At 48.2% G+C, this 27,881-nt stretch overlaps 2 protein-coding genes and 4 non-coding genes across 7 annotated transcripts; 1 reads left to right on the top strand and 5 right to left on the bottom strand.

The window, feature by feature from the left end:
* The first annotated feature begins 511 nt into the window (after nucleotides 1–511).
* Nucleotides 512–22,326, top strand: lamb1b (laminin, beta 1b). Its single transcript, XM_086201760.1, has 33 exons — nucleotides 512–679; nucleotides 991–1,172; nucleotides 4,249–4,384; nucleotides 6,139–6,212; nucleotides 6,631–6,819; nucleotides 7,100–7,163; nucleotides 8,457–8,659; nucleotides 9,396–9,516; nucleotides 9,991–10,179; nucleotides 11,758–11,934; nucleotides 12,135–12,247; nucleotides 12,338–12,417; nucleotides 13,002–13,137; nucleotides 13,214–13,372; nucleotides 13,454–13,587; nucleotides 13,664–13,784; nucleotides 13,906–14,092; nucleotides 14,239–14,382; nucleotides 14,459–14,690; nucleotides 14,792–14,955; nucleotides 15,097–15,321; nucleotides 15,981–16,198; nucleotides 16,775–16,871; nucleotides 18,109–18,478; nucleotides 18,556–18,740; nucleotides 18,867–19,108; nucleotides 19,232–19,438; nucleotides 19,533–19,677; nucleotides 19,835–20,042; nucleotides 20,264–20,405; nucleotides 20,541–20,717; nucleotides 20,810–20,969; nucleotides 21,306–22,326. The coding sequence occupies exons 1-33, from the start codon at nucleotides 646–648 to the stop codon at nucleotides 21,440–21,442; spliced, it is 5,352 nt and encodes a 1,783-aa protein (XP_086057886.1). The 5' UTR covers nucleotides 512–645; the 3' UTR covers nucleotides 21,443–22,326.
* On the bottom strand, nucleotides 7,380–7,452 carry trnak-cuu (transfer RNA lysine (anticodon CUU)). Its single transcript has one exon. It is a non-coding gene; the product is annotated as a tRNA-Lys (tRNA).
* trnak-cuu (transfer RNA lysine (anticodon CUU)) lies at nucleotides 7,762–7,834 on the bottom strand. Its single transcript has one exon. It is a non-coding gene; the product is annotated as a tRNA-Lys (tRNA).
* Nucleotides 9,037–9,109, bottom strand: trnak-cuu (transfer RNA lysine (anticodon CUU)). Its single transcript has one exon. It is a non-coding gene; the product is annotated as a tRNA-Lys (tRNA).
* Nucleotides 10,837–10,909, bottom strand: trnak-cuu (transfer RNA lysine (anticodon CUU)). The gene has a single exon. It is a non-coding gene; the product is annotated as a tRNA-Lys (tRNA).
* On the bottom strand, nucleotides 22,068–27,409 carry eri1 (exoribonuclease 1). 2 transcript variants are annotated; one of them, XM_086201768.1, is made up of 7 exons: nucleotides 27,301–27,409; nucleotides 25,612–25,790; nucleotides 23,964–24,180; nucleotides 23,804–23,887; nucleotides 23,618–23,727; nucleotides 23,000–23,114; nucleotides 22,068–22,894 (listed from the first exon to the last, which is right to left on the bottom strand). In XM_086201768.1, exons 1-7 carry the CDS (start codon nucleotides 27,355–27,357, stop codon nucleotides 22,652–22,654), a joined length of 1,005 nt encoding a protein of 334 aa, XP_086057894.1. In that variant the 5' UTR covers nucleotides 27,358–27,409; the 3' UTR covers nucleotides 22,068–22,651. The 2 variants fall into 2 exon arrangements, with proteins under 2 accessions (XP_086057894.1, XP_086057893.1); XM_086201767.1 differs by lacking the exon at nucleotides 27,301–27,409 and adding an exon at nucleotides 26,486–26,902 and having other exon boundaries at nucleotides 22,070–22,894.
* Nucleotides 27,410–27,881: the final 472 nt, after the last annotated feature.

Raw genomic sequence — 27,881 nt, forward strand, 5'->3', positions numbered from 1 at the left:
TCACTGATTTCTGCATGTCTATTTTTGCATTCTAAGTCTTGTGCTTTGGTTTTATTTATTTTTTGTATTATTTTTCTTCATAATTGTGTCTTCACCCCCCCCCCAATCTACCAGCACATCATTGATAAATTACCTGAAAATTAACAAGAAGTTATCTAAAAAATAAAAAAAAATCCATACTAAATTTGACAAAATGTTACAAGAGACACTGTCAGAGAATTATGCCACTCTTTAAAAAAAAAAATTAAGATAGAAAAAAAGAACCACCCACGTGTTCCAGGTCAGGCCAGGCCAGTTCTTTCCCAGCATTTAAAGAGGGAAACGTGTCCTCGTTTTGTGAGACCCTCAAGACCCCCGGAGAGCCTCGATCAGAGCCTCTGTTTGATTTGACCCAGACCACCTGGTTCTTCACCGGGAGTTGAAACTGTCCTCACCAGCAGGGCGCGCCCTCGGGTCTGGTAGCGTGCCGGGGGCGCGCTGCTGACAGTAGGGTGGAGTTGTCTGGTGGGATGCGGACTTCTTTCTACAAGGAAAAAAACAAAACAAAAACCAAAGCTCCTCCACTGGTGATCTTGGACTCGGCGCTCCCACATCTGCAGAGCCTTCAACACGCTCCCCCAAGCTGTCAATGCTGCGCGCTCGGAGATGTCGCTCCTCATCCACTTTTTAACAACTCTGGGTGAGTTTTTACTGAGTTTGAGTAAAGGTGCTGGCAGCTCCGTGTGTGTGTGTGTGTGTGTGTGTGGGGGGGGGGGGGGTCTGCATCTCTAAAATGCTCCAAAATGTTCGTTTTCATCCCTCCGGTAACAGCGCGTGAACTGGGAACCACTTGCGACCTGTTAGACTCAGCCCCCCCCAAGAAACGATCCTGTTTTCGGGAAGCTGAGCTGCCCTGCAAACGCAGCCGATTCATGTGATGTTGATTAAACGGACTGCTTCTGTCTGCCTGTCGGGTGAAACTGGATTCATCGTGGCCTTTGGTCCCCGCAGCGGCTCTGGGCTGGTGGTGTCCCGTCGGGTCCCAGGTCCCAGAATTCGGGGACGTGTGCACCGAGGGCAGCTGCTATCCCGCCACAGGTGACCTGCTGATCGGCCGGGCGCACAAACTGAACGCCTCCTCCACCTGCGGCCTGAGGCAGCCGGAGACCTTCTGCATCGTCGGGCATCTGGAGGTAAGAAGAGCCGCCGCTGCTGAAACCACATGACGTTGTCATAAAGGATCTGTTACTTCAAGAAATGTTAAATGTGAAGTTTGGAAAACGATCCGGTGCTGAAGTTAATAAAGGGAGCCTTTTATTGAGCCTCCGAGAGGCTGTGGACCACACTTCGGTTAACTCGTGGGAACAAGTTATCTTGTGGGAACAATGAAACAGAAGGGAGCAAGTTTGATCTCATGGCTTTGGAGAAACTATGAAGGGAACGTTCTATCTCGCGGTCTCAAAATAGCTAAGTTGAGGGAGCAAGTTAAATCTTGTGGCCTCAAAATAACTCAAGCCAGGGAAGAAGTTACGTTTGTGGTCACTAACAGATAACTAAAGCGAGGGAAGGAGCTAAACATGAAGCCACAAAAACAAAACAGAAGCAGTAAGAAGGAACAAGTTATGTCTCATGACCAGATTTTTTTTTCTTTTCTGTCAAAGGCCACATTATTTTCTCTCTTCACGTTGGTGAAAGAAAATCTGATCATGATTTTCTGCTGGAGGTTTTTTTCAAGGCACTGAAAGGCTTTTCTGTCCCAGATGGAGCATCCGTGAACTAGAAAAGATCGGTTCCACCGTTGTGCGAGGCTCTGTTGCAGCTGAACATTCTTCTGGGTGCTCTGGCTGCGCCCTCTCCACAGCAGACGTTCGACAGGAGGAAGAAAGGGATGACGATAGCCTGAACATTAGCGTGTCACGTTTGTGAGACAGAAGCGCAACAGAGACGTGTGAGTGTTCCGTGGAACGCCTCACGTCTTTGAACACGAGACCAACGAACCAAGCAGCAAAACTGTGGCGAATTTCTGCGCTCAAACAGGTCAATTCTGTCACGCCGCTAGTCTGAGCGAAGAGGTTTATTCTAACAGGATTATTATTCCCGCCAATATCAGATGTAACTTATTGATGAGGCAGGAGCCAGTTTATATCTGAGTGGAAGTCAAAATTTCTTCCGATGACATCATCTACGTGGGCGCATGAACGTGTGCAGTGTCTGTCTGCTCACTGTCATGTCGGGTGGGAGTCCAGACATTTCCCTTCACAATAAAATCCCTGTGTTGCTTCACAATCCCTGCCCTGTGTGCATATGGACCAGGCCTGGCGTGGGGGGGGGGGGGGGGAGTATTCTCTTTTTATCAAAAACTCTTCAGCGAGTTCTAGCGTGTGAATGGCGTCCTTATGAAACCACTCTGGGGGTCTCTGTGAGCGGGAGGATGAGCAGCAGGGTCTGGCCCCTGGTAGCAGCGGCAGCGGGGATTTATTCCACCAAACACGGCTAAGTGGAGCCACTTCGACTCCCGTCTCAGCTCCAGCTGGCAGGAGCTCACTGAAATGGAGAAGCTCATCTTGTTTATTCTCACGCTGCAACACTGTAAGGTTTAAGAGTGTTTGCATGTGTGTGAACTTGTGTGAATGCCAAACCATCTGGCGTGCAGGCGGGGCCCCGACTGCTGCCAGCAGCAGCAGCATCAGCCATGGCGTTATTAAACGGACACAGAACAGACTGAAGTAATACACCCGCTGAATTCACGCCTCCTGGATGGTTTCCTCTCTTTCTTCAGGGGCCAGTTCACCGCGTCCACCAGTCAGAATCAGCTGCTGTCCATGCAAACGGCACTCAATCCTCACACGTGTGGTTCCTCCACTGCTACCGTGGCTTCCACTCCTCTGTGAATCTTTCCAGCAGATTTGCTCCCGTCCAGTCGGCTGTTTTATGAAGAAACACAGGGTGATAATTCTTCACAGATCCGGCTCCGTGCACGAATGTTATTTTGAAACGAGAGGGCTTTCCTCCCCTCTTGAGCTGTAACGAAGCTGTGATGGAAATGTCACTGCAGCATGAACGAAAAGGCTCAGATGAAACCGGAGGAACATCCACAGAACAGTCATAGTTCCAGCTGGCACGAGAGCTGGAAGGATTCAGTCCAACTGCATGATAAAGTTGAATATTTCTGTACAATTTTATGCAAAAAAAAAAAGAAACAAAAACAGCCCAAAATGCACAATTTTAATTGAGTCAAACGGCAGGCTTTGCAGGTTTTCTGCGTTTATGAAAAGAACATTGAGGGAATCAGGCTGACCTGCCACCCTGCACAGAGCCAGACCTGAAGACAGATACCCTTCCTCTCCTCCCTGGGTGAGGTTAGGGTGAGCTCAACACAGCCAATGGGAGGGTATGAGAAATGTTAGCATTCAACAAGTCATCAAAGAAATCAGGCTCAGGATCTCCATTCTGTGACAAAGCCGGTCGTGAATAGGAGCAGCAGTTGCTCTCCTGGTCGTCAACAAATGTTTTGCCGAAGTTACAATGAGGCTTTTGAGTGAAAAGTCGAAGTGAAATCACTGCATCCAGTCAGGAAAGTAGTTCTGGCTATGAATCCAGTTCAAAACTTACAATGTCTTGTGTCTTTAAATAATTTAATCGTGAATGGTGTCATGAATGCAGGCGAACGCTGGTGAATAGTGTATGCGATGATTTTTGATGGAGGCATGCTAACCCGCCCATTCACTTCCATTCATTGTGCTAAGCTACCAAGCGGCCCGCCAGTCTGCTCGCTCCCTCCCACAGAGCAGAGAGGAGACGCTGTGTTCCTGTCTGGTTCCTCAAATATCTTTGGTTTTGGATTCACGGACGAAGCAGACAGTGCATGATGACATCTGGCTTTGGGAAGTTCTGAGGGACGTTGTTCATATTTTGGCATTTCAGAAACAAATAATCCATTAATTCAATTAAAATAATTACTGCAGTCCCACTTGTTGCTACGCAGTCAAACAAAACACGTCCTCCTCTCACCAGCTATTCGATAGAGACAATCCCAACCAGAGCTGCTGATGTTCTGTTTCCTGCGTGAATCGGAGCGATAACAGAGTGTTTATAGAGGGAATTACGTTCAAATAAATGAGCTAATGTCAGCAGCAGCGATATGAACAGGCTGGGAAAACAACGACGGCTACCTGGGGGGGGACGGAACTAAACGCAGCAAGAGAAGAGGCGAGAGAGTTCATGTGTTTTGTGTTGATTTGGCTGAACTGACTCTTCTTTGCCCATCAGGAGGAGAAAAAATGTTTTAAGTGCGACTCCAGGAAGAAGTACGACGAGAACAGAAACCCCATCAGCCACACCATCGAGAACGTGGTCACCACCTTCGCCCCCAACCGCCTCAAGACCTGGTGGCAATCGGACAATGGTGAGGGGCAGCCGCGGGAATAGTTTCCTACTCACAGAGTAAAAATGTCTTCTCCTGAAACAAATGAGGAGCGGGATGGCGTGTGAGCGACCGCAGAGCGGGTTCTCATGAGAACTGAGCCCAGTAATGAGTAGACAGGAGATCAGAGGGCCAATCGCAGCGCAGCTAGGGGGCGGGGCCTATAGGTGGACTGAACAGAACAGGTGTGCACACATGAAACAGATGTGTGTCATCACTCTGGCTTTAAAGTGGGAAAGAGGAAGTGTGTAATGAGACAGTGGAGGGCTTGAGAGCGATGTGACGTGCTGGTGCGCTCGACTGCAGCGACGGACGTCACGCTGGTGTGAAACACTGGGAATTGCTGCAGCAACATTCCTCCTTTGAGCTCTGAAGGAAATCATATTATGACTGCTTGTCATGCTGAACCCTCCCCCCGGTTGCACACCCTGTTCCCTCGGAGCGGTGGGAATCTCTTGGAGGTGTGAGTCATGGAGGGAACAGCGACCAGCGGGGCAGAAGGCTTCCAATCAGAAGGAAGCTGCAGACTCAGGGGCCTTGCTTGGGATTTCCCAGTTCCCTCACTGTAGTCCATCCTGGCTCCTGAGCCTAGTCACCGCCAGCCTAACTCCCTGTGAAGGGTTTCGCCACACACGGCAGCGCTTGGCTAGAAGTTTGTTGTCTTTAAGGCGCAAACTACCAGATATTTTTAAGAGCAGAATAACCATTCAGGGTTTCACCACACAAACTAGTTATAAATCGACCGACCAGAAAGATAATAAGTCTGAAACCATCTGAGTGACAGCTCACTGATCGCATCATTGCAACTGTGGCATGCAACGCTGTCCACCATTTTGAAATGATACTCGACAAAGTAGTTTCCTCTCAAGTACTCAGTCCGCCATGACAGCAAGGGACTGTCTTGTCTCTTTTATACTCTTCGGAACTCTTAAATCTTATCAGCTATTCACCACACAAACTATGAATCTGTGATGAAATATTAGCATCCACTAAACGCTTCAATGCTGGTGAAAATCAACAACTTTGATAAAAGTCACTCACGAAAATGAAATAAATGCTGCTTTCAAATGGAATTTGCGAGCTCAGGTTTGTGAACTCGAAGCTTTCAGCCGTTTCCCGCTTGCTAAAATGCTAACATGAGCATGTCAACAGGCTAAGGAGATGCTAACATGTGGCTAGCAACCCAATTCAAAACTGGAGCTTGGATTGATGCATGGGCATAGTTAGAAATCCATCCATTGACTTCCGCTTATTCCTTACTAGTAAGGGTCGCGCGGGGGCTGGAGCCTATCCCAGCATCTATGGGTGAGAGGTGGGGTTCACCCTGGACAGGTCGCCAGTCCATCACAGGGCCAACATACAGAGACAAACAACCATTCACACTCACAGTCACACCTACGGTCAATTTAGAGTATCAATCAGCCTCGTCCCCAAATTTCATGTCTTTGGACGGTGGGAGGAAGCCGGAGTACCAGAGAGAACCCACGCAGGAACAGGGAGAACATGGAGACTCACACAGAAAGATCCCACGCCCGAGACGGGACTCAAACCCAGAACCTTCTTGCTGTGAGGCCACAGTGCTGACCACTGCGCCACCGTGCAGCCCATAGTTAGAAATGCAGCTGCATAAATATTTTTAAAAAGAAAGCATGTCAACGTGTGTGAGGAAGTCCATCTGAGGTGCGTTGACAGATTTAATGCGTTAAGCGTCGTAACTGTTCATTTCCTGTGTGCAGGTGTGGAGAATGTGACCATCCAGCTGGACCTGGAAGCCGAGTTCCATTTCACACATCTTATCATGACCTTCAAGGTGCCTTTTTTTTTTTAATCACAGAAGCACATATATCACACAAATACTCCCATACCCGAGGAAATAAACAGAGCGCCGCACAGCTGCGGGGGAAGAATGTGGAGAATGATCCCTGGAGACAAGCGGGGAGAGAGCGAGGAGGGATGAGTTTGAGGCTCCGCTGTAAAAACACGGCGCTTGTTTCTCATCACTGTGACAGTGCAGCGTATCGGTGGCCGGGTGCATTCACGACAGCACAGTACATCATTGTGAACACACACACACACACACACACACACACACACACACACACACTCAGACACGCCTCCCATGTGCATCCTGTTTTTTTGGACTAACCTCTGACATCCTTTTGTTGTGGAGTCTTTGAACAAGCGGTAACGTCACCGGTGTCATCCCTTAAACGTGTCATGTCCGGCAGACGTTTCGGCCGGCCGCCATGGTGATCGAGAGGTCCATGGACTTTGGGAAAACATGGCAGGTTTACCGCTACTTTGCCTACGCCTGTGAGGCCTCCTTCCCCGGCGTGTCCTCGGGGCCGATGGTCAAAGTGGATGAAATCATCTGCGATTCACGTTACTCTGACATCGAACCATCCACTGAGGGAGAGGTGGGCTGAGCGTTTTAAGATTCATGTGAAGAAATCAGATGTACAGTAGTGGTTCCCAACCTGCGGTCTTGGCCCCAATAATAGTCGGCGAAGGAGTGGAAACTTATTATACACGTTCTTCTCTGCCAGTAAAGCTTTGGCATGAACCCCTTTGCATTTTCAGTGTTTGTGTGTGTGAGCGGGAGGGTCTCTGCTTTACGAGTAGGTGGGGGCTCCAAGGAAAACGGGTTAGGAACCACTGATCCACGGCAACATTTTTAAGACTGTGTTTCTCTCATAGGTGATATTTCGGGTGCTGGACCCTGCCTTCAAGATTGACGACCCATATAGCCTGAGGATACAGAGTAAGACGCTGCTGAAAATGTGCATTTTTGTGCCGTTTGTTTTTTGGATCAGGAAGTTGTGTAGATTCAGTGTTCTGATTATTCCAAGCGTTTCACATTAGCGTCAGTGAAAACTGAGGACTTTGGCATAATAAACAACTTTTCTTCCAGAGTACACTACCTCTCATGTGTCTTAGCTCAAGTTCTTCAAGCATATGTCAACATAGCTAAAGATACCGCCCAACGTGGGGCTCGAACCCACGACCCTGAGATTAAGAGTCTCATGCTCTACCGACTGAGCTAGCCGGGCTTGTCTGTGCTGGCTGTTGCGCGTCATTCTCATGAAATTTCCCACAGCGTCGTATTTAGAAGCAGCAGGATTCTGATGCGTGAGACGGCCACTGTAAAAACAACAATGCCAAATTATGGATTGAACCCACATTCGTCACATGACTCGGTTGAGAAGGCGCGATTGGGACTTTATTTTATGCACTGGAACAAATTAGAATTAGACAGGACTTTGTAAGAACCCGGCTGAAACAGATGCACTAGCTTACAAACTTGTACAGTTTGCCAAAGGTAGTTCTACAGCCAAAGTTGTTGGTGGGGCTAAATTCAACGCCCAACGTGGGGCTCGAACCCACGACCCTGAGATTAAGAGTCTCATGCTCTACCGACTGAGCTAGCCGGGCCTGCAGTCAAAGATTGTGTTGCAGGAAGACAAAAAAAAGCAGTCTACCAGCTCTATGCCTTAAAACTGATGTGGTTTCCAAACAACTGCAACCACATTACACAGTTCTTCCCCATCAACAACTCAAACAGGCTCATCTGCTGGGTTTAATCTTACACGACCTCTGACCTCCCTGAAGTGTGTGGCTCCCTCCCACAGTGAACCCATGATATTGTCGAGGTGATTTCCAGTAACTTTCCTGCCTCAGGGGTCCAGTAGCAGTGACACAAGTCAGACAGGAAGCCACCCGGGTGGAATTTCACACGTGGAAGCTACTCGGCCTTTGCACACTCATTCATCCAGACTGAGACGTACCATCGCTTCCTCGCTCACACACACATGAGGAGGCCTGGGTTCAGCTACACGGTGAATGTTTTGGGTGTGTGAGCATCTTTTGACGAGCTGCGGAGAAATCCAGCGAGTCTGAGGAAAACTGTGAAATCCCAAGTTGCCTAATAAGAGTTCTGGAAGGATGAAGTACTTTTATTAGCCAGACTAGGACGCTAGCATCGCCGTGGTAACCCTCGACCAAAAGTTTTCTCCACTGGATACGCTTTTGGTTACTTGTTTGTATCCCATCACAGACATGCTGAAGATCACTAACCTCCGAATCCAGTTCACGAAGCTCCACACGCTTGGCGACAATCTGCTCGACTCCCGCCGAGAGGTGACGGAGAAGTATTACTACGCCCTCTATGACATGGTCGTCCGTGGAAATTGCTTCTGCTATGGCCACGCCTCGGAGTGCGCGCCAATCGACGGGGCGCCTACACGAGCCGAGGGAATGGTTCGTCAAGCACACTCACAAACACTTACATCTTATGAGAGAAACCAGGCGACAAGAAAATTGTGAAGACATAAAGACAGCGAGTCAAAGGAGGGATTTTATCCTCAGCTATTTTACTGTTTTGCTAGAATCGTTCTTAACATCGACAAACAAACATCGCCTGGTGATTGAACACTCAGGTCCTTTGTGTCTCAAAGTGAGTAGACTGAAGCGATGTTTAGCTTCCGAAAGGTTCAGTAACGGAGACATCAGAGCTGTTAAACCCGAAACACTGTTGGGGTCTTTGGTTACGACATCTCTCATGTTCTGTTTTCACTGCAGATTCATGGAGGTGCAGTTTAAGTTCCCTGAACACGTGTTAGCGTCACTAAAGGTAACGCCCAACGTGGGGCTCGAACCCACGACCCTGAGATTAAGAGTCTCATGCTCTACCGACTGAGCTAGCCGGGCTTGATAGCATCGCGTAAGGGCACTTCATCAATAACAAAAACAACAACAAAAAATGTACGCACCGAAAACAACAATTAATAACATTTTAATAAGAGATTAACCATTAAAAACTTAACCAAAAATATGCATTATTTTTGGTGAAATGATGACACCTGTTATTGTTGCCAGCTACAGACATCCTGGAACTGAACCCAAGCATGCACACGCTTATGGAAACCAACGTGTCGGTTCTGGATTCATGTGTGTGTGTGTGTGTGTGTGTGTGTGTGTGTGTGTGTGTGCGCAGGTCCATGGCCGCTGTGTGTGCAACCACAACACGGAGGGTCTGAACTGCGAGCGCTGTCAACACTTCTACCACGATTCGCCTTGGAGGCCTGCGGAGGGACGGAATGCTCACGCGTGCAAGAGTAAAAGACAACACGCGCTCGCAGACTTGCTGTCTGCTTGCTCTTCCCTCCGTCTTCTGGGGTCACCGAGTGACACCAGAAGGAACAGTGTCGAGCTGTCTTTCCCACAAATTGATGGGAAAACTCAGTATTACGCATTCATTCAAGCTGGTTGTAATTTTATCAGCAGGTTCTCGTAGCTGCAGCCCGGAGGTGATAGTCTCACTTTAGTTCAGTTTCATTTAGCTTAGTGGAGCTTATCTTTGCCTGGTGAAGCATAACGACCGTAAACCTTGTAAAAGTTAAACGAAAGCTCTTCATGTGAATTTTGTTTTCTTTTAAACGTTAATTTAAATCAACTCTAGTTGTGTATCACACCAGAAGTTATGTCTTGCGTGACAAAGCCCGTTTCTAAAATGCTGATCGTTTTTTTAAGCAAACGCTAACTTTTTGTGCCAATAAATCGAACTTCCTCTCCACTCTCTTCCTTCTCAGAGTGCGAGTGTAACCAGCACGCCACTTCCTGCCACTTCGACATGGCCGTGTACATGACCACAGGAAACGTGAGCGGTGGCGTTTGCGACGACTGTCAGCACAACACCATAGGCCAACAGTGCGAGCAGTGCGCACCCTTCTTCTATCAGCACCCCAACCGAGACCTGAGGGACCCCAACATCTGTGAACGTAGGTCACCTCTACATGACCTCTGACCCCGGAGCGTCCCTGTGTTTGTTAGCTGAGCGGGCTGTCGGGCGGAACTGGTGTGGTCCTCCTGCACGGGTTTCTACTTTCCACAAGCACCATCTGTGTAGACACTTTTGAAGTGAGAAGCAGAAAGTACAACACGAGTGTAATTACCTGCTAAGTACTGGGTAGAAGTGGAAGTAGTGCAGTAAAGTGAAGTACAGCCTTGCCCTCTGTTTTGCCCTCACTCTTTCAGGATTCTTTTGAATTTCAAGCGTCTTTTGTTGCTCTTCACTCTTCATTATCTTGTCCTTTCTCACACACACAGAACTTCCTGGGCCAGTGGTGGTAGCACAAGAGCAGCTAATGTTATAGCTTTATCTTTTTAATATCACCTACAGGAAGAAGTGCATCCTGTTTAGATGGAAACTACTATGCTCTGGATTTGTTTTTCCCAGACAGAATGACTAGATGACAGGATCCTGGTTCATATCTTTTTTCCATCTGCATGCTGTGTCCCAGAGCGGTTTTTCATAAACCTGAACCCGGACCTTACAAGCTGGACTAACACTATATTCATCACTGCTGTCTTCTTTTTTAAGAAGAACCTCAGAAATAGTCTTAGTTCCCCTACATGTTAGCGTTGCTAAATACTAGCGCCCAACGTGGGGCTCGAACCCACGACCCTGAGATTAAGAGTCTCATGCTCTACCGACTGAGCTAGCCGGGCCTGTAATGGTTGGGAATGCACTCCCAAATGAATAAAATTTGAAACCATGTGTTTGCGTAGCTAAATCAACAGGACGTTACAGAATGCTAATGCTGACGCTTTTATTGGCCTCCTGATATTTTAGCGTCTTCACCACCTGGTCAGTTTCTCACGGTTTTACTCGACAAATGTAAGAAACACGGATGACAGCAGTCACATTTGTTCTCCAGCGGATGAACCCTTCAGCTACAACACCATCAACAACAGTGCTAAACGGACTTGACACCTTAAATCTCTCTCTTTTTTAAAGGGCAACAACGGCATGCAAAGTACATAAAATTCAACAGGATGCAACAAAGTGACAATCAGAGGTCGTGTGCTTCCCTCCAGCTGCAGCCTCCATAACCTGAGCCAGACTTCACGACGTAGCAACTAAATAAGAACTGGCTTGTATAACATGGCGAAAGCTGGCACCCAGCGTGGGGCTCAAACCCACATCTGCACTCACGACCCGCAGGAGAGACGCATGTTGCCCACCGTGATAATGCTGTTACAGTCGTGTTTACACATCTAAAGGGGGAAAAAAACCTCGCAGTTTTTTTAACAGCAGGCAACAAAAGGGACACAAAAGGTCAGAAAAACGCGTTGCTATCTGGCCGGTCATCACGCCGCTCTGGGGGATGAACCACATGATGTTCAAGGATCTCCCAGTGTTTGGTCTCCTCCTCTACACATTTGTTCATTAGCACATTCCTATGTGAGGCATAATTAAAGCTGCAGCCTCCAGGTGATGACACGTTCGCCGTGGTTTAGTCTGTAATTTCTGACAGATTCCTCGATGGTCTGAGGTTATTTTCCTGTCTGTGCAGCGTGTAGCTGTGACCCCGACGGGTCTCTGCAGGGGGGACTGTGTGACTCCAGGACTGATGTGGCTCTCGGGCTGATCTCAGGCCAGTGTCGCTGCAAAGCCCACGTGGAGGGAGAGCGCTGCGACCACTGCAGACAGGGACACTACGGACTGGGACAAGGCCCGCAAGGCTGCCTGGGTAACACCCCAAACTGCTCACTTTCCTCAACTCTCAGATGTCCAGGGTTTCGTCTCATTCAGCCATGAATTAATATGAAGCAGATGGATGTAGAAAACTGAATTTTTACTGAGAAATACTCAGGTAAAATGCACAAGACTACAAGCCAAAACCATGTGAGGAGTAAGTGTCCCTACTTGTTCTTCATTGTTTGGAGGCAGCTTGCACCTGTAACCCTCTGGGAACGCTGCCTGGCGGAGGCTCCTGCGACTCAGAGACAGGACAGTGCTTCTGCAAGCGTCTGGTGGACGGACACAACTGCGATCAGTGTCTGGTGCGCGCCTGTCTCACCGTCTCGTACACCTGACCCCCTGTGTGTGTGTGTGTGTGTGTGTGTCTAACATGTTCACGTGTCTTCCTGCAGCCGCAGCACTGGGGTCTGTCCAACGACATGGACGGCTGCAGACCATGTGACTGCGACCAGGGTGGAGCCCTCAATAACAAGTATGTCTTAATTCCGAACGTATGTGGTTTGATTTCGTTAATCACGATGACGAATACTGAACCGGATCACGGGGTCTGAGACGGTGGAGACTGAGAGCTGAGGCGCTGGTAACCAGCAGCTGCATATTTGGAACTCCTCACAGACAAGTGATTGAAAGTTTAATTGAATTTTAACGAACATTCAAAACCACAGAGTGTCGGTTGTTGCCGTGCTTCCATCACATCTGGAACCACAGCGGGCTCATTTTTCTGTGCTCCTCTCATGGAACATCACAATCACCACTGGAATTACACTCAAACGTGTCTTGACACAGTTTTGCTTTGCTCATCACGTTCAAACAGAAAGTACTGATCGCCCTCCATCTTTGCAACCCCTATACACCGAGTGTTTCCAGCTATTTACATCTGCCCAGAAAGAAGAGAGTTTCTTTTTTGTTGTTGCAGGATTCGATTAGTACAAACACTTAGATCGGGTTCCAGAGGTCACAAGGTGCATTCAATGACTGTTGGAGAGTTAACAATCCTTTATGTTTTTAATGGTTTTTGCCACTAAAAACTACTAAATGTGACATTTGCCTCCACAGCTGCGACCCTCACTCGGGACAGTGTGTGTGCAGGGAGCACATGTTTGGACGGCGCTGCAACCAGGTGGAGTCCGGGTTCTACTTCATTGCTCTGGACCACTACACCTACGAGGCTGAGGACGCCAAACATGGACCCGTGAGTGTGTGAATGTAGCGAGCCACCTCTCAAGTCTTGGATGAGTCGACTACAGCTGTGCCTTTCTCTCCGTCAGGGTGTGACGGTGGTACAGAGGCCGTACCCTCAGGATCGGAGCCCCACGTGGACTGGGATGGGGTTTGTCAATGTACCAGAAGGAGCCTACTTAGAGTTCTCCATCGATAACATCCCAGAGTCCATGGACTACGACATCCTCATCCGCTATGAGCCACAGGTAATATCGTGTCGATGCAAATTATCACAGAAAATACACAGAATAAAGGTTAAGGACTCATATTTGTGTGTTTGTGGGCAGCTGCCAGAGCAGTGGGAGCGGGTCAACGTCCAGGTGCAGCGTCCCGTCTTCAACCCTCCCAACTACTCCGGCCACTGCAGCAACTCCATCCAGAGTGGAGACGAGCAATCCATCTCTCTGCCTCCTGGCTCAAGGTGACACGCTAGTTTACGCGAGTGTCTGACGGGTGAACAGAACCAGAACACACGCTGACTTCCTGCTGGGTTTCAGACACGTGCTGCTGTTGAGGCCGGTGTGTTTCGAGGAGGGACTGAACTACACCATCCGTCTCAGCCTGCCTCTCTACTCCTCCGTCAGCGACGTCCAGAGCCCGTACACGCTCATCGACTCTGTACGTAAGCCAAAATACAGCCAGGACTCCCAGGGATGCCTGAAATAACTCTATTTCCTGTTCTGCTCCTTCAACCCTCTATTTTATTATGGTTCCTATCACCCTCCCACTCTGTCTGCAGCTGGTGCTGATGCCCAGGGTCAGGGAGCTGGACATGTTCCACGGCGTGGATGGAGAAGGAGCGTGGGACACGTTCCAGCGCTACCGTTGTCTGGAGAGCAGCCAGAGTGTCGTCAAGAGCCCTTTGACGGACATCTGCAACAACTACATCTTCAGCGTCTCAGCTCTGCTGCATAAAGGAGCCGTAGGTGGGTGGTTCTACGTGGGTGGGTGGTTCTATGTGGGTGGGTGGTTCTATGTGGGTAGGTGCTGATAAGGAACAAGAATAATGAAGTGAAAACCTTGTAATGATGACATTTCCACCTGCTTATGCTTCTTGTCTCCGCCCTCCCAGCGTGCCAGTGTGACCCTCAGGGTTCGCTCAGTACAGTATGTGAGTCCAGCGGGGGTCAGTGTCTCTGTCGACCCAACGTGGTGGGCAGGAACTGTGAGCATTGTGCCCCGGCCACCTACCTATTCAGCCCAGCCGGCTGCAGATGTGAGTGCTGGGAAACACGCCACCGTTTGCCGATTATCTGTCTGATCAGTGACGTATGAATTTAAATTTCTCTCAGCGTGCGACTGCGATCCACAAGGTTCGGTCGGCGCCTTCTGCCATGAAGCCACTGGCCAGTGCCAGTGTGTCCCTGGGGCCACGGGGCGCCAGTGTTCCCACTGCCTGCCCGGCTTCTGGGGGTTCCCCCTTTGCCGACCGTGCCAGTGCAACGGCCACAGCGAGTACTGCCACCCCCAGACTGGAGAGTGTCAGGGCTGCAGGGACTTCACCACAGGACACCACTGTGAGAGGTGAGCTGGCATGGGGAGGGGTGTCCACTGGCTGGTGCCAGCATGTCATTAGAAGGCAACCAGGCGAAGGGATTGGACTTTACCTGCCCTTTTAATACCAGGTGTCTGGATGGTTATCATGGCGACCCAGAGTTGGGCTCAGGCGGTCACTGTCGTCCGTGTATGTGCCCTGAAGGCCCACGCAGCACACGCCAGTTTGCTGACAGCTGTTACCTTCTGGGTAACACAAACCAGCTGGTGTGTGTGTGCAGCACTGGTTACAAAGGTAACACACACACACACACACACACACACACATTTGTTTTTATGTAAGCAGCTGTCTCACGAGAAGCATCATGACATCACCTTACAAACACTATAATTAACATCCTCATTTTCCAACGTTCTCTGACTGTGTCCCGTGCAGGTGCCAGGTGTGACGAGTGCGCCCCCGGTTACTTCGGGAACCCTCTGTTGCCTGGCGGACGCTGTCTGGCCTGCCAGTGCAACAACAACATAGACATGCAAGACCCCAAATCCTGCGATGTTCGTACAGGTGCCTGTCTGAAATGCCTGTACCACACCGAGGGCTACGCGTGCCAGCACTGCAAGCCAGGTTACTACGGCAACGCTGCTACACAGAGCTGCAGGAGTGAGTACAGTGGCTAATGTTGGAGCGTGTGGATGGGTTGATACATACCATCAAGCAAACTTAGAGTTCATGAAAACCCAGGCAATGTCAGGAGAACATTATTTGTATTATGACAGGAACATAGAAGTTCTGTGGAAGTTTGGTTCTTCACACTAGAAGAGAACGTTTCTGGATGATTGAGATGTGGAGTTCTTTAAAGGTTGTTTTTAATTCGGTTTGTGAGTGAATGTCAGACCTTCCCAAAATTGTTACAGAACCCTCTGGCACATTCTAGGAACCTTTTGGGAACCAACCCAAATTTTTGGTGTCTTGCATCATTTTTGCAGAGGTTTGCTCAACTTTAAGTGACATTACGAACTTAATACGCCCCCAGAACAACCTGAATATTCCATGATGTTCAGCTAAATAAAGCCTCCCCTAACTTTTGAAGAACTCGACATTGTAACCCTCCAGGAATGTTCATGGAATGTTCCAGCATGAGGTCCTTTGCACCAGAAGAGACGTTCTCTCTAGCCTTTCAAAAGAGAATAAGTGTAGAGACTCTGGACCCACAGCACAGGCGATGTTACAGTTCTCTTAACTGGTGAATATGGACAAAATCCTGTGATGGACAGTGCTGATCCTGAACGCAGCACTGACACACTTCTCCCCGTATGCAGAGTGTATGTGTCACTCTGTAGGCACATCCCCTCAGGCCTGTTCGTCCCCAGAGGACTGTGAGTGTAACCAGCACAGCGGTCAGTGCCCCTGCCTGCCTAATGTGGTCGGCCAGAACTGCGACCGCTGTGCTGCCGATACCTGGAACATCGCCAGTGGGACGGGCTGCCAGCGCTGCGACTGTGATCCCATCCACTCCTTTGGATCATCTTGCGATGAGGTGAGGTGCCGCCGCCGGCAGCAGCAGCTCAGTCATCAGTGTCCAACACAAACACGGCAGCAGCTGCTCCAGTTTGCTTCCTCTGGATGTGATTTAGAGCTGAAGCCCATCCCAGAGCATGTAATAGTGACTTTACGGGAACAAAACAACCCTTGCCGAGAGCAGAGCACCAGAGCGGCAGCAAGTCACCATGACCCAACCCTCGAGTCACCAAGTGTTTATATAAAGTTGTTGATAGATGGACTCAGGCTTCTCCACTCTGCTGATCTTCACTTAATGAGAATGCAGAGAAACATGGAGACGAGAGTCGTGCCTGCCACAAGCATTTACACTCAGGCAAACATTTGGGTCTGTGTTTACTGGCTGACCTCCATGAGAGGAAGGAAGTCTCAGAATACGCAGAGGAATAACAGAATACACATTTGAATAAGAGTCGTATGAAGCTACAGAGGTCTATTGTTGTCGGCATTCAAGAGAGAAAAAGACATCCAGGAAACATTTGTGGATTGTAGACACATAAAGGTACTGTCTGACTGTGTTACGTAGACCTGATCTAGTTTGTCTTCGTCCCTGCAGGTCACAGGACAGTGTTTATGTAAACCTGGTTTTGGTGGCAAGACGTGTCGGGAGTGCAGAGAACTCTTCTGGGGGGATCCAGAGGTCAAATGTCACGGTAGGTAATCATCACCCGTTCGTACCAGAACAACAAAGTTAGAAAGGAACGAGAATTGACGAGCAGTTAAACAATCCCTTTAGTCTCCAGGACAGCAATGATAATGAGGTTTGAACTGTCCTGTCTTTAGCACCCCCTAGTGGTAAGATCGAGCTGACACTTTTTCAAACTAATGTCATGGTTGTGTACTTAACATATGAGGAAGCATCAAGTGAGTTGGCGTTCCAGCAGTTGCTTATGAGCAGAGCTGAAAAAGCCAGTTGGTGCTTTCTGATTACTGAAAGGACAGCAGATCGTCCGCTGCCTGTTTTCGTCGTCTTCAGTCCATTGGTAGAAATGTGCACCTCACAGTAGCTGGCTCGCCCTCAGCGAATGTGAGAGGGAGTGGGAACGAGACGAGCGGAGGAGAAGCAGGGCAGCTGGGGATGACCTCTCGTTCCCCGCTCATGAGAACCAGATGTTCTCTAGAACTCTCAGGCATCCCAGTTTTTTCCAACACCCAGGAGACGCAGGAATCCTAAATTATTCCGGCTGTATTCCCTAACGGTTTCTTAAGCTGCTGAACCAGCTGGCTTCCTTTCTGCAAAGCTGATGCACTCATTCACAAAATCCTGGGAAATCAAACCACTTAAGTGTGGGAGAGTTGATAACGGAGCTTCCTACAGATGCTGCTGGCTAATGGCCAGATTAGGATGTCAGAGGTGAAAAACTTGGCGGTATCTTTGGGAGTGACTCAAGACCACTGTGACCCTCTCGTGGAAGTCGAGGCAGGTGTAATTTTTCACCTTGACACAACTTTAAAGCCGACCCTGGCAGACTGTCAGCTCCATAAATCATGCAAATAGCCGCAGCAACGCCGGTGATGGCAAGCCTTGCATTCCTTCATGATGACTCATCTGCATCCTCCCCTTCTCCTGGGAGGGCAGGCGTGTGGGGTTGCCCCCACGATGGGTTACAGTGACTGCCAAAGTTATGGTCATGTGTTTCTTTACATTCAGAATATGTTGGATATCTCAAAAACTAAACATAAGCAGATATGGATCAAATAATCGATCCTACTCTTGGTCATTGGAAGGTGACAGCTGTCTAGACATGTCATAGAAGACAAATTCCTTTACTCCATGTAGAAATGGTTGAAAGCAAAACTCCAAGCCTCCCTAAAACCAATTAATGGTCAGTATTTCAAATATCTATCTCATAACTCTCTAGTTATTCTGACTCATTCTGCTGTTCCCAGCCTGTGACTGTGAGCCTCGAGGAATCTCCAGTGAGCAGTGCAACCGTGCAACTGGACAATGTACCTGTTTGGAGGGTTTCTCTGGCCCTCGATGTGACAAGTGTGGCAGAGGCTACCAGGGCGAGTTCCCAGTCTGTGAACCGTGCCACCAGTGCTTTGGCATATGGGACACGGTGGTCAGCGAGTTGACCAATCAAACACAACGTCTGGAGGCCAAAGTGACAGAGCTCAAGAGCAGTGGGGTAACGGCGCCATACAAAGAATTAGTCACCAGCCTGGAGAAGAATGCAAAGGCTGTGAGAGAGATAGTGGAGAACAACCCAGCAGCAGTGAAGCTGGAGAAGACACAGGACCTGATGCACCAGATTTCGTATGTACACAAACAAATACATGCATATGCAAAGTTACAGTAGCCACTGTTTAGTCTGAGCCTCCTTGTGCCCTCAGGGGTTTGATGTCCTACCTCAATGGACAGCTGAACACAACGGAGGAGACGCTGAACTTTCTCCAGAGTCATGCCAACGGCACCGAAGCCCTTTTGGATGCGCTGACGGACGAGGTGAACCAGCTGAACCGCAGCGTGGTGGAGCAGAGGCAGCAGGTGTATAACATCAAGAACGCCAACATCCAGGGTGAGGAAGAAAACTACAACAGAGCGTAGTTTGAATCTTTTACTAATAGATAGACGAGAGTGCCATCAGCATACAAATTCACATTTATACACACAGATTACGGTGTCTCTCATTTCCCCAACACAGGTGCCATGGACACCATCACAGCAGCACACGGGACGTCAGTGATGGCTGAGCTCCGGGCCAACGCCTCCACCGTTGATCCTGGTAACACGGTCGAGCAGTCGGCCACGGTACGGAAAGCAACGGAGGACAAACTGAAGAGCAGTCAGAAGGAGTTTGACCGCAAACACCAAAGAAACTCACAGAAGCTGGACAAACTCAGCAACGAGCTTGATACGTTTGACCTGATACCACTTAGCCAGAAGGTGAGAAACAGTGGCTCTGGTGTTTTTACCAAACCATTATGACTTCTAAACAGACTCAAACTGGTTCAGTATTGACTCACAGTACATGAAGACTGGTTGCAGTCATAGATTTGTACTCTACAGACGTGCGGCAGTGCGGCTGAAGGTGACAGTTGCTCCAGCAGTACCTGTGGTGGGTTGGGCTGCTCCAACGAGGACGGAACACCTCGCTGTGGGGGGGAGGGGTGTGAAGGACTCGTCACAGCCTCCCAAACTGCTATCAAATCAGCCAAGAACCTGGATAAGGAAATCCTTGACGCCATGCAGGAGGTGGATAAGCTTTCCAGGATGGTGAGTCAACGTACCGTATATTTGAACTTCTGGGGGGGGGGGGGGGATGAGTCAAGGTGGATGTGAGCCAATCTCTGGGCTTGTTTGTGGTCAGGTGTGGGACGCTACTACCCGTGCAAATGAAGCCAAGGCGAACGCCATGGAGGTGCTGGCCAAATCCAACCGGAGCAAAGAGAGGGTGGAGCAGAGTAACGAGCAGCTGCGTAATTTAATCAAAGACATTCGAGACCTGCTGACCAGTGAGTACATCGCTGACACTGAGCAGTAACTGGGTCTGTTCAGTTCGCCACTGCTATGAATAAAAACATCTTAAGAAAATTAAACTGCAAAACCTTAGCTTGTGCTAACAGGCTCACTCTGAATGTGATAAAGAATCATGTTTGCTTGATTGTTTAGATGACAAGGCGGACGTGTCCGTGATCGAGGCGGTGGCCAACGAGGTGCTGGCTCTGGAGATGCCGACGTCGACCGAGAAGCTGCAGGAACTGACGAAGGAGATCAGGGAGAAGGTCGGAACTCTGACCAGCGTGGAGTCCATCCTCACTCAGAGCGCTAAAGACATCCAGGCTGCAGAGGAGCTGCTGAAGATGGCCGAGGCCGCCAGGTATCACAGAGTCGGAAATGAGGGAGGACAAAGATGTCCTCAGATGAAATTCAACACAGCATCGATTTGAAATTTCGTGTACAGTTGATTGAAACGATAAAATCTGGGAAAACACCACCAATTTTGTAAAAAATAAAAGTACTTGCTTGAGGTCGTTTTGTCGTAGCAAACCTTTGAGTCACTCTTCTGAGGATCCAACTGAGTAACGCTGTGTCCATCAGTGAGGAGGCGTCCAACATCAAGGACAAAGCAGATGTGGTGAAGGCGGCCCTGGATGAGACTGAGCGCGCTCAGACTGTCGCCATGGATGCCATCGAACTGGCTCAGAACAACACCAAGGGCACCATGGATCTGCTGATCTCCGTGAGTTTGATCTGACCGCTCATGTGCATTATTGCTGTGGTCAAATTACAGATTTCTTTTTGGGTGTTAAATGTTAAAACACCTTGATTTAGATTCCTACGATAAAAGACTGCATTTTGTGTGTCTGTGTGTCAGGTGGAGACGGAGACGGCCATGTCGGAGCTGAAGCTGGGTAACACTACGGGCCGTCTGATCCAGCTGGAGAGGGAGGTGGGCCTCCTGAGACAAACCAACCTGGAGGTCGATCAGCTGACGGAGAGGGCCAACTGGGTCAGCGACCAGGCCCGGCAGAAGGCCGAGGAGGCTGAGCAGGTCCCATACACTCTCTCTCACACACACCTCTGCTGAGACTTCCCCCACTGTTGCTCTCTTCGTCAAACGCTGATGTTGTGTTGTGTGTGAAGGAGTTCGATGCAGAGGTGAAAGATAAATTCGAGGAGGTGGAGGACCTGGTGGGTGATAAAGGCGAGTCGGTGCTGCAGGCCAAAAGGAAAGCGGACGAACTACAGCAGGAGGCCCAAGAGCTGCTGGCCCAGAGCAGCATGAAGCTGCAGAGACTCAGAGGTGCCCGAGTCTTGATCACGTTCCCGAGATGTTCATGAGAAAACCAACACACGTAGATTAAAACCTCAGTCATTCTTATGCAACCTGAAGTGATAAAACCCAGACTGTGTTCAATAAGATGGAAATTTGAGTGAAATTACAGTCAGAGTTCATTAAAATGGGAATTTGGGGAACAAGTTCTGTCTTGTGGCCTCAAAACACACGTTTTCACTCTGTCCACCCCAGTGCTCGGTAGAGAAGAAAAAAAAATAGAACAGACATGAATTCTTTTAGCCCACAAAACATCTGTTTGTCTAACATCTGTCTAACATGACGTCATGTGTGCCGTCTCCTCAGAGCTGGAGAGTTCCTACCAGGACAACCAGCTCATCCTGGAGTCCAAGGCCGCGGAGCTGGCCGAACTGGAGCGAACCGTCCGCGGCATCCTGGACGAGATCAGCCACAAAGTCACACTGTACAGCACCTGCCTCTAACGCTGCTCCGCCTCAGCTCCTCCGGGACATGAACGTGCTCTGAAACACAGCTCAGACACAAACCCAGCTTTGACTGTCAGGACCAAGTGACAGCGAGACAGCAACAAGTGTGTATGTGCCAAAAAAGAAAGAAACCACTAAACACCATTATGACCTCAGTGCTGCCCCCCGGTAGAGAATATCAAAGACCTGAGCTGCATTAACTACCATAATCAGTGTATTTATCGTCAGAGTTTTGTATCATATATGACAGTAGGACCTTTGGACCAAAAATATATAGCAGAAATGATGTGACTTTCAAAATAAAATGACATTTCTTTTCTTTGGCTGTTTCTGAGCACCTAATTGACGTATTTGTACAGACAAAAATATGAATACCACATAAAATGTGTTTCAATGACCTAGCGAGTGTTTCTCCTTCAGAACATCAAGATTAAACGCCATGACTGTAGACAGAATGATGTTGGAATTACAAGCTATGCTAATATCTGAAAACCAAGCACATGACCATTGTGGATTTGAGCACATCAACACACGAGCAACAGTGGTCAACATCTACCATCTCATGCCACCAATCCCCCGGTTCCTCTCATCACACGTCAGCGAGGACAGAGGAAGAACTCGGCCAATGGATTTGCATTCTGAAGAACATTTATTCTTGTTAAAATAGATCAAACTCCATGAAATAAAGTGATTCCATACAAAAGAGCCCAGAACAAACACGCTTGAATCCTCCGTCAATTCATAGAAGTGTTTTGTGTCTTCAGATGAACTCGTGACTAGTCCACAGGACTGGTTCCAAACTCTACTTGGAGGAACAAACAGTGACTCATCACTTCAAACAGCAGCAGCATTTTGTGTTCTTGTGTGTTTGAGTCACACAATGAGACAGAAAAGACATTAAAAGGCCTGTTTTTAGATATTTATGTCTCAGAACTGTCGTATTCTTGAGCTTCATGAATGTTTGCGAGTTTATAAGACAAAGTGAGGCAAGCTCAACGCTGCCTCAACACTGGAATGATCTCAGAACAGCATGAGGGGTCACTGAGGATGGGGGCAGGGTCAAAGATCGGCACCATCTTGTGTCAAAATACTTGAAGCTACCCGTCACCTTCTACAGTGTTGCAGCTCAAAACAAAAAAGTTACAAGAACATGTTAAAAGTGCGTCATATTTTTTACCCTCCGTAACTCAGGAGTCCCAACAGGGTCTAATCCCGGCTACGGGGGTTATGAGGGGGCGGGGCTCCTTCCACAGGAGCAGAGCTGGGGACTGCGAGCAGCTGGCCGGCGTGGATGCGCTCATTGACGCGAAGCTGGCAGCCGTCCTGCAGCATGCGGAGCGCTATCCTGGCAATGTTGCGCGAGTCATCCAGGCCTGAGTGAGGGCGACCTTCGTACTTCAGCCCCAAATTCTCCAACATGGTGCTCAGCTTCGTCTGCGTACGTGGAACCTGGCCAGAAAATATTCTCCCTTCAACACTTCACAGCATTTGATTCCTCAATAAACATTCTTTGGTCTCCCTGTTGGTCACTTTTTAGCTATTGAACAGCCAAACCTTGTAGAAGTTCCCATAAGATTTGCGTATGTTGATCCATTTCTTAGCAAACTGCGGGTATCGGATCTGGCTGAGACGACACTGGATGTTGAGGAACTTGCTCATGTCCCACGCCCTGGGAGACAGAAACAATCCCTTACACACTTCAACCAACGCCAGTATTTGCCTTCCAAGTATTTACAGAGGTGTTTCTTTGAGTTCACAGACATTTTTTCCTCTCTGGAATCACTTATTAAAAAGCCATCAACATATATTTAGCTTGAAGCTAACAGGGCCGTACAGCCTCCAACTACTCACTACAGTAGTAAGTGCTATAGTTTGTTTAGCTTGGTGCTCGAATCAAAGTGTTTGTGCATTCCTGAGCAAAGAGCTGAATAGAGAAGAGGTGGATTCCACCGGATGATGCACTTGACGTCTGAAACCAACATTTTCAGGCCGTTTGTGTCACCATGAGCTTCAAGCCAAGTATATGTGGCTGCAGTCTTGGAGTCACAAGAAGTGATGAAGGAGGGAAAAGGGAGCTCAAGACACCCACTTGAAAGGCAAAATTCACAGGGTCAAGTATTGCTTGAATAAAAACGATACAACAGCAGTGTTACTGCAGTGAGATATTTGTACCCGTCAGTCAGGATGGCGTATTTATACTTGGTTCCGAGCTCCCTCTCCTGGAGCCAAGTGACAACCCGCTGAAGGACTGCTGGGAACAGGTCGGCATCGTCCACCATTTTCTACACAATACAACACCTTATTAATATTTTACAAAGGTTAATATAGCATAACCAGTGAAGAACCAACAGAACCAGCCTGTGTTATTCCTGTTAACTTCACACAGAAGTCGGACAGCTGAGGGTTGAGCTCTGGTTTCACGTACTCCTGGAACGTGTCCACCTGGAGGACCAAAACATGATCAGGAAACTCTGCAGGTGAGAGAGAGGAAGGAGCCTTGGTCGCGGCCTCCACTCACGATCTCTAGGGTGTGTGTGTTGATGAGGACCAGGGGGAACTCGATGATCTCATGAAGGAAGTTGGAAGGGTTGTCCTCCTCACATGTGGCTTCGAAGTCCACCACGCAGATGTAGTCGTAGTGGGTGTCAGTGGGCCCCCCCTCGGCCACCGACTGCATCAGCTTCTGCTTCTTATAGTGACTCTTCAGCCTCTTCTTCATCACATCCTTCACACCTCTACACACACACACACACACACACACACGGTCAGTGGTTCTTAATAAGTGTTTCCTTGACAGCAGACCTAGCACCTGTAGCTTTACGACATATATTAATGCAATTAATTTTTTCTGAGTGGCAGAATAAAGGATGAATTTCCTGCCTGTTATTCTAATTATTACCATTTTTCGTGGTTCTTTAAAAGTGTATGTAAGCGACTTTCTCTCATCCCCAGCAAGTTTACTTTACATTTCCTTTTAATATTCAACCTTTTAATATCCAGTAGGGCAAAAAAGTATTTGGCAGCCACCGATCCTGTAAGCTGTCCCACTGAAAAGATGAGAGGTCTGTCCTGTTCATCATTGGTCCACTTCAACTGTGAGAGACAGAATGTAAAAAAAATAAATTAAAAAAATCCAGAAACATTCTGCTTTGTGGCTGCTTCTCTGCAAAGGGGACAGGATGACCGATCCGTGTTCAGGGAAGGATCAATGGGGTCGTGTACTGTGAGATTTTGGGCAAACACCACCTTCCATCAGTGAGAGAACTGAGGATGAAACGTGGCTGGAGCTTCCAGCATGACAATGACCCCAAACACACCACCCAGGCAACGAAGGAGCGGCTACGTACAAAGCATTTCAAGGTTCTGGAGTGGCCCAGCCAGTCTCTGGACCTCAATCCAATAGAGGGTCTGTGGAGGGAGTTAAAAGTCCCTGATGCCCAGTGACAGCCCCTAAACATCCCAGCTCTTTAAGATCTGCATGGATCTGCAGTGTGCAGATCTGGTGAAGACCTGCAGGACACGTCTGTCATTGCCAACCAGGGTTACATTACAAAGTACTGAGGTGAACCTTTGACGCTGATCAAATACTTATTTTCTGATACGAATAAATTCTTTGAAAATCATACAAAGTGATTTCCTGGATTTTTTCTTTGACATTCTGTCTCTCACAGTTGAAGTGGACCGATGATGAACTTTACAGACCTCATCTTTTTAAGTGGGACCACTTACAGGATCGATGGCTGCCAAATACTTTTCCGCCCCACTGTATCATTGAAATGAGCAAAGCAGTTTTGGTGAACAATCGTCTTCCTGAGGAGGAAACGAGGCGATAAAAATATGAAGTACGAGTGTTTACAAATGACTTGGACAAACTGAACATGACCTTCTCAAACTAAATGTTTACATGAGTTATTTTAGTTCGTACAAATTGCGAATATCAAACTAGTTGTCTTAAAATACATATCAGACACATGAAAGTAAGAACGATTGTGCATCCCCAGAGAACATCACACGTCAACATATTTGAAGATACTTGTTCCGTCTACCTTTTCTCATGAATATCTGTGACCTAAGAAACAATCCAATCAGGAACATAACAGTGCCCTCTTCAGCGTAATCAGGAGAGCTGCAGCCTCGTCTCACAGAGTTTACTGCATCGTTGTTACCTCGTGTCCAGGTTCAACTCAGCTAACTTGATCCGAAGCTCCTCCTTGGACATGCGGTTGATGCGTCCGTTAGCGACGGCGATCTCTTTGTAAACCGGATGACTGAAATCGGTGTTGGACTGAGATGCCTGAGGAGAGGCAGCTTCTCCTGCAGGACACAGAATGCTGCAGGGCTTCACCTGAGGAGACAGAATGAAGGGAACATTATTCCAAATGTAGCAAAAGAGAACACGTTTTCTGGAAGGAGAATTCCACATAACATCCAAGGATAGAGGTGAACAAGCCAGAGTTGACACTCCTATGGTTGTAAATCCTTCCACACCTTTACCTCCTCAACTAGAACAAGCAGGCTAGACATGAGAGAAATCTTCTCATCTGCTGGATTCAAGATGCTGTTGCTCGAAAGAACTTCACTGGTTTTCAGCCTAGCTGAGATCTGGTGAGCAAGAAGGCCTGAAAGCAGATATCCTTGAAAAACAAAACCGCGTTTACCTCCAAAAAAGGGAACTTTATCACAATCTGTTAGAACTTGGATCGCGGGACTCCGTCGTCCATCCCAAACTCGCTGAATGCGATGGACCCACAAATTATAACTGATCGCATAGATCTGGTACCTCCTGAACTGAAGGGCGACACGGAGTGCAGCCGCGGCGCGTTCGTGGGAAGTTGAGCAGCTCAACCGCAGTTTAACGTGCGATTTGCTAAATTTCGGCTTTCGGAGCAACTTGAACTATAACTCCTCTTATAATACACGTACACGAGCACTGAACGTCACTGGAGCTAATGCAAGAATAACAGAAAAAATAAATAAATACAGCAAAGCTACTCAACGAAAAATACCATGCTAATAAGTTAGCAAACAGCTGCTACCAACCTTCTCATCGTCTCTGTTCTTAGACATCTTCACGTTGACGCCCTTCCCATGAATATTCTCCTTGTGCTCATCCATTTAAGGTCGATGTCAATCCTAAACTCGCCGTCAACTTGGAAAAAACAGCTCTAAAGTGACGTTACCGGTTCATCGAACGAACGCTGCTCGCTGAGCACTCCTGCTAGCGACGCCAGTTGAGGTTCGCTAACCACATCGCCAATGAGTGAGTCACTTTTCCTCCTCAGGGCGAATAAATGAAACGGAGAAGTTCTTCTTATGGAAAAAAAACATACAGATACAATGAATCTGTATGACCACGCTTTAATCAGTAAAGCTAATATTTAGGCGCCAATGCTAGTCCTGAAAGCGAGCTTAAAGATACATCAAACTTTTTTTTTTTAAGGCTGATGACAGTGACAAAGGTTTCCGGTTTTCGCGCCAAACGTGGATCTTATGATCGCTACCGCCACCTAGCGTCGCGGAGGATGTACAACCGTAACAAGTCCTCAAAGACAACAACCACAGGAGTCGCTCTTTCCAACCCTCTGATTCCATGCACCTTATTACCAATGTACAGATTCATTTTATCTGTATTTTTTTTTTTTTTAGCTAAACTTAGGATTACCAATCAATGCTAAAAGAAAAGTTTTTGTAAATTTTGCTCCAAAAACAAGACGATAACCAGCCAGTGTTTTCAGCTGGAGGCACATTCATCGTTCTGTCTACACCGGAGAGTGAAGCATTGAAAAGAAGAAAACATGTGGACGACTGGACAAAGTTCTATGGACGACAGAAACGTAGCGGTGCTGATGGAGTACCTTGTTGAGGAGCAAACAGCCGGCTCTTGTGAACTTGGGACTATTTCTTGCCCACATGTGTGTTGTTGGCAGTGGAGCTCAACCACCTGTTTTGTGTTTGCATCAAAGTGGATGGGAGCAGTGGTAAATGCCTGTGACTGAACAACCCAGGAGGAGACACACATGCTGGTTAAACTTCTTCCAAGCGCAGATCCAAGTCTGATGTTAGCAAGCAGGTTGACGGACTGAGAACTGCTAAATCCCTGGATGTTTGAAGCTCTGGCTCTGGGTTGGAACGATTGAGATGAGAGTGAATGTCAAAATGACAGCTAGATTGAGTGATAGAGACGACGGTCAGGACTCTGCCTGTGAAACAGTCCAGAATTCTGTCCCTGAGTTCTGGATTTGTGCTTTGACTTTGATCTGAGAACTGTGGCTTTGATCTCTGTGAGGCGCACAAACAATGACGACAGTTTCCAGCCCACGATGCGTTTACATGTTTGATCTCAGAATTGTGTCTTTAAACTCTTTCATTCTGCCGATTCTGTTGGGGTATATAGAGAACGCTCAGGATCACCACCACACATTGATCTCGTCACTCA

Source organism: Aulostomus chinensis, chromosome 4, assembly GCF_037954235.1.
Source record: "Aulostomus chinensis isolate RoL2024-O1b breed Wild chromosome 4, RoL_Achi_v1.0, whole genome shotgun sequence".
NCBI classification, from domain to species: domain Eukaryota; kingdom Metazoa; phylum Chordata; class Actinopteri; order Syngnathiformes; family Aulostomidae; genus Aulostomus; species Aulostomus chinensis.

Excerpts from the sequence above, each read along its gene's own strand:
- lamb1b (XM_086201760.1), top strand. The coding sequence starts at position 646 with ATGTCGCTCCTCATCCACTTTTTAACAACTCTGG. Across the intron at positions 20,718-20,809 it reads AGGCCGAGGAGGCTGAGCAG|GAGTTCGATGCAGAGGTGAA; the intron begins GTCCCATACACT and ends TTGTGTGTGAAG. Across the intron at positions 20,970-21,305 it reads GAAGCTGCAGAGACTCAGAG|AGCTGGAGAGTTCCTACCAG; the intron begins GTGCCCGAGTCT and ends CCGTCTCCTCAG.
- eri1 (XM_086201767.1), bottom strand. The coding sequence starts at position 26,560 with ATGGATGAGCACAAGGAGAATATTCATGGGAAGGGCGTCAACGTGAAG. Across the intron at positions 25,791-26,485 it reads AGAACAGAGACGATGAGAAG|GTGAAGCCCTGCAGCATTCT; the intron begins GTTGGTAGCAGC and ends CTGTCTCCTCAG. Across the intron at positions 24,181-25,611 it reads GAGTTGAACCTGGACACGAG|AGGTGTGAAGGATGTGATGA; the intron begins GTAACAACGATG and ends GTGTGTGTGTAG.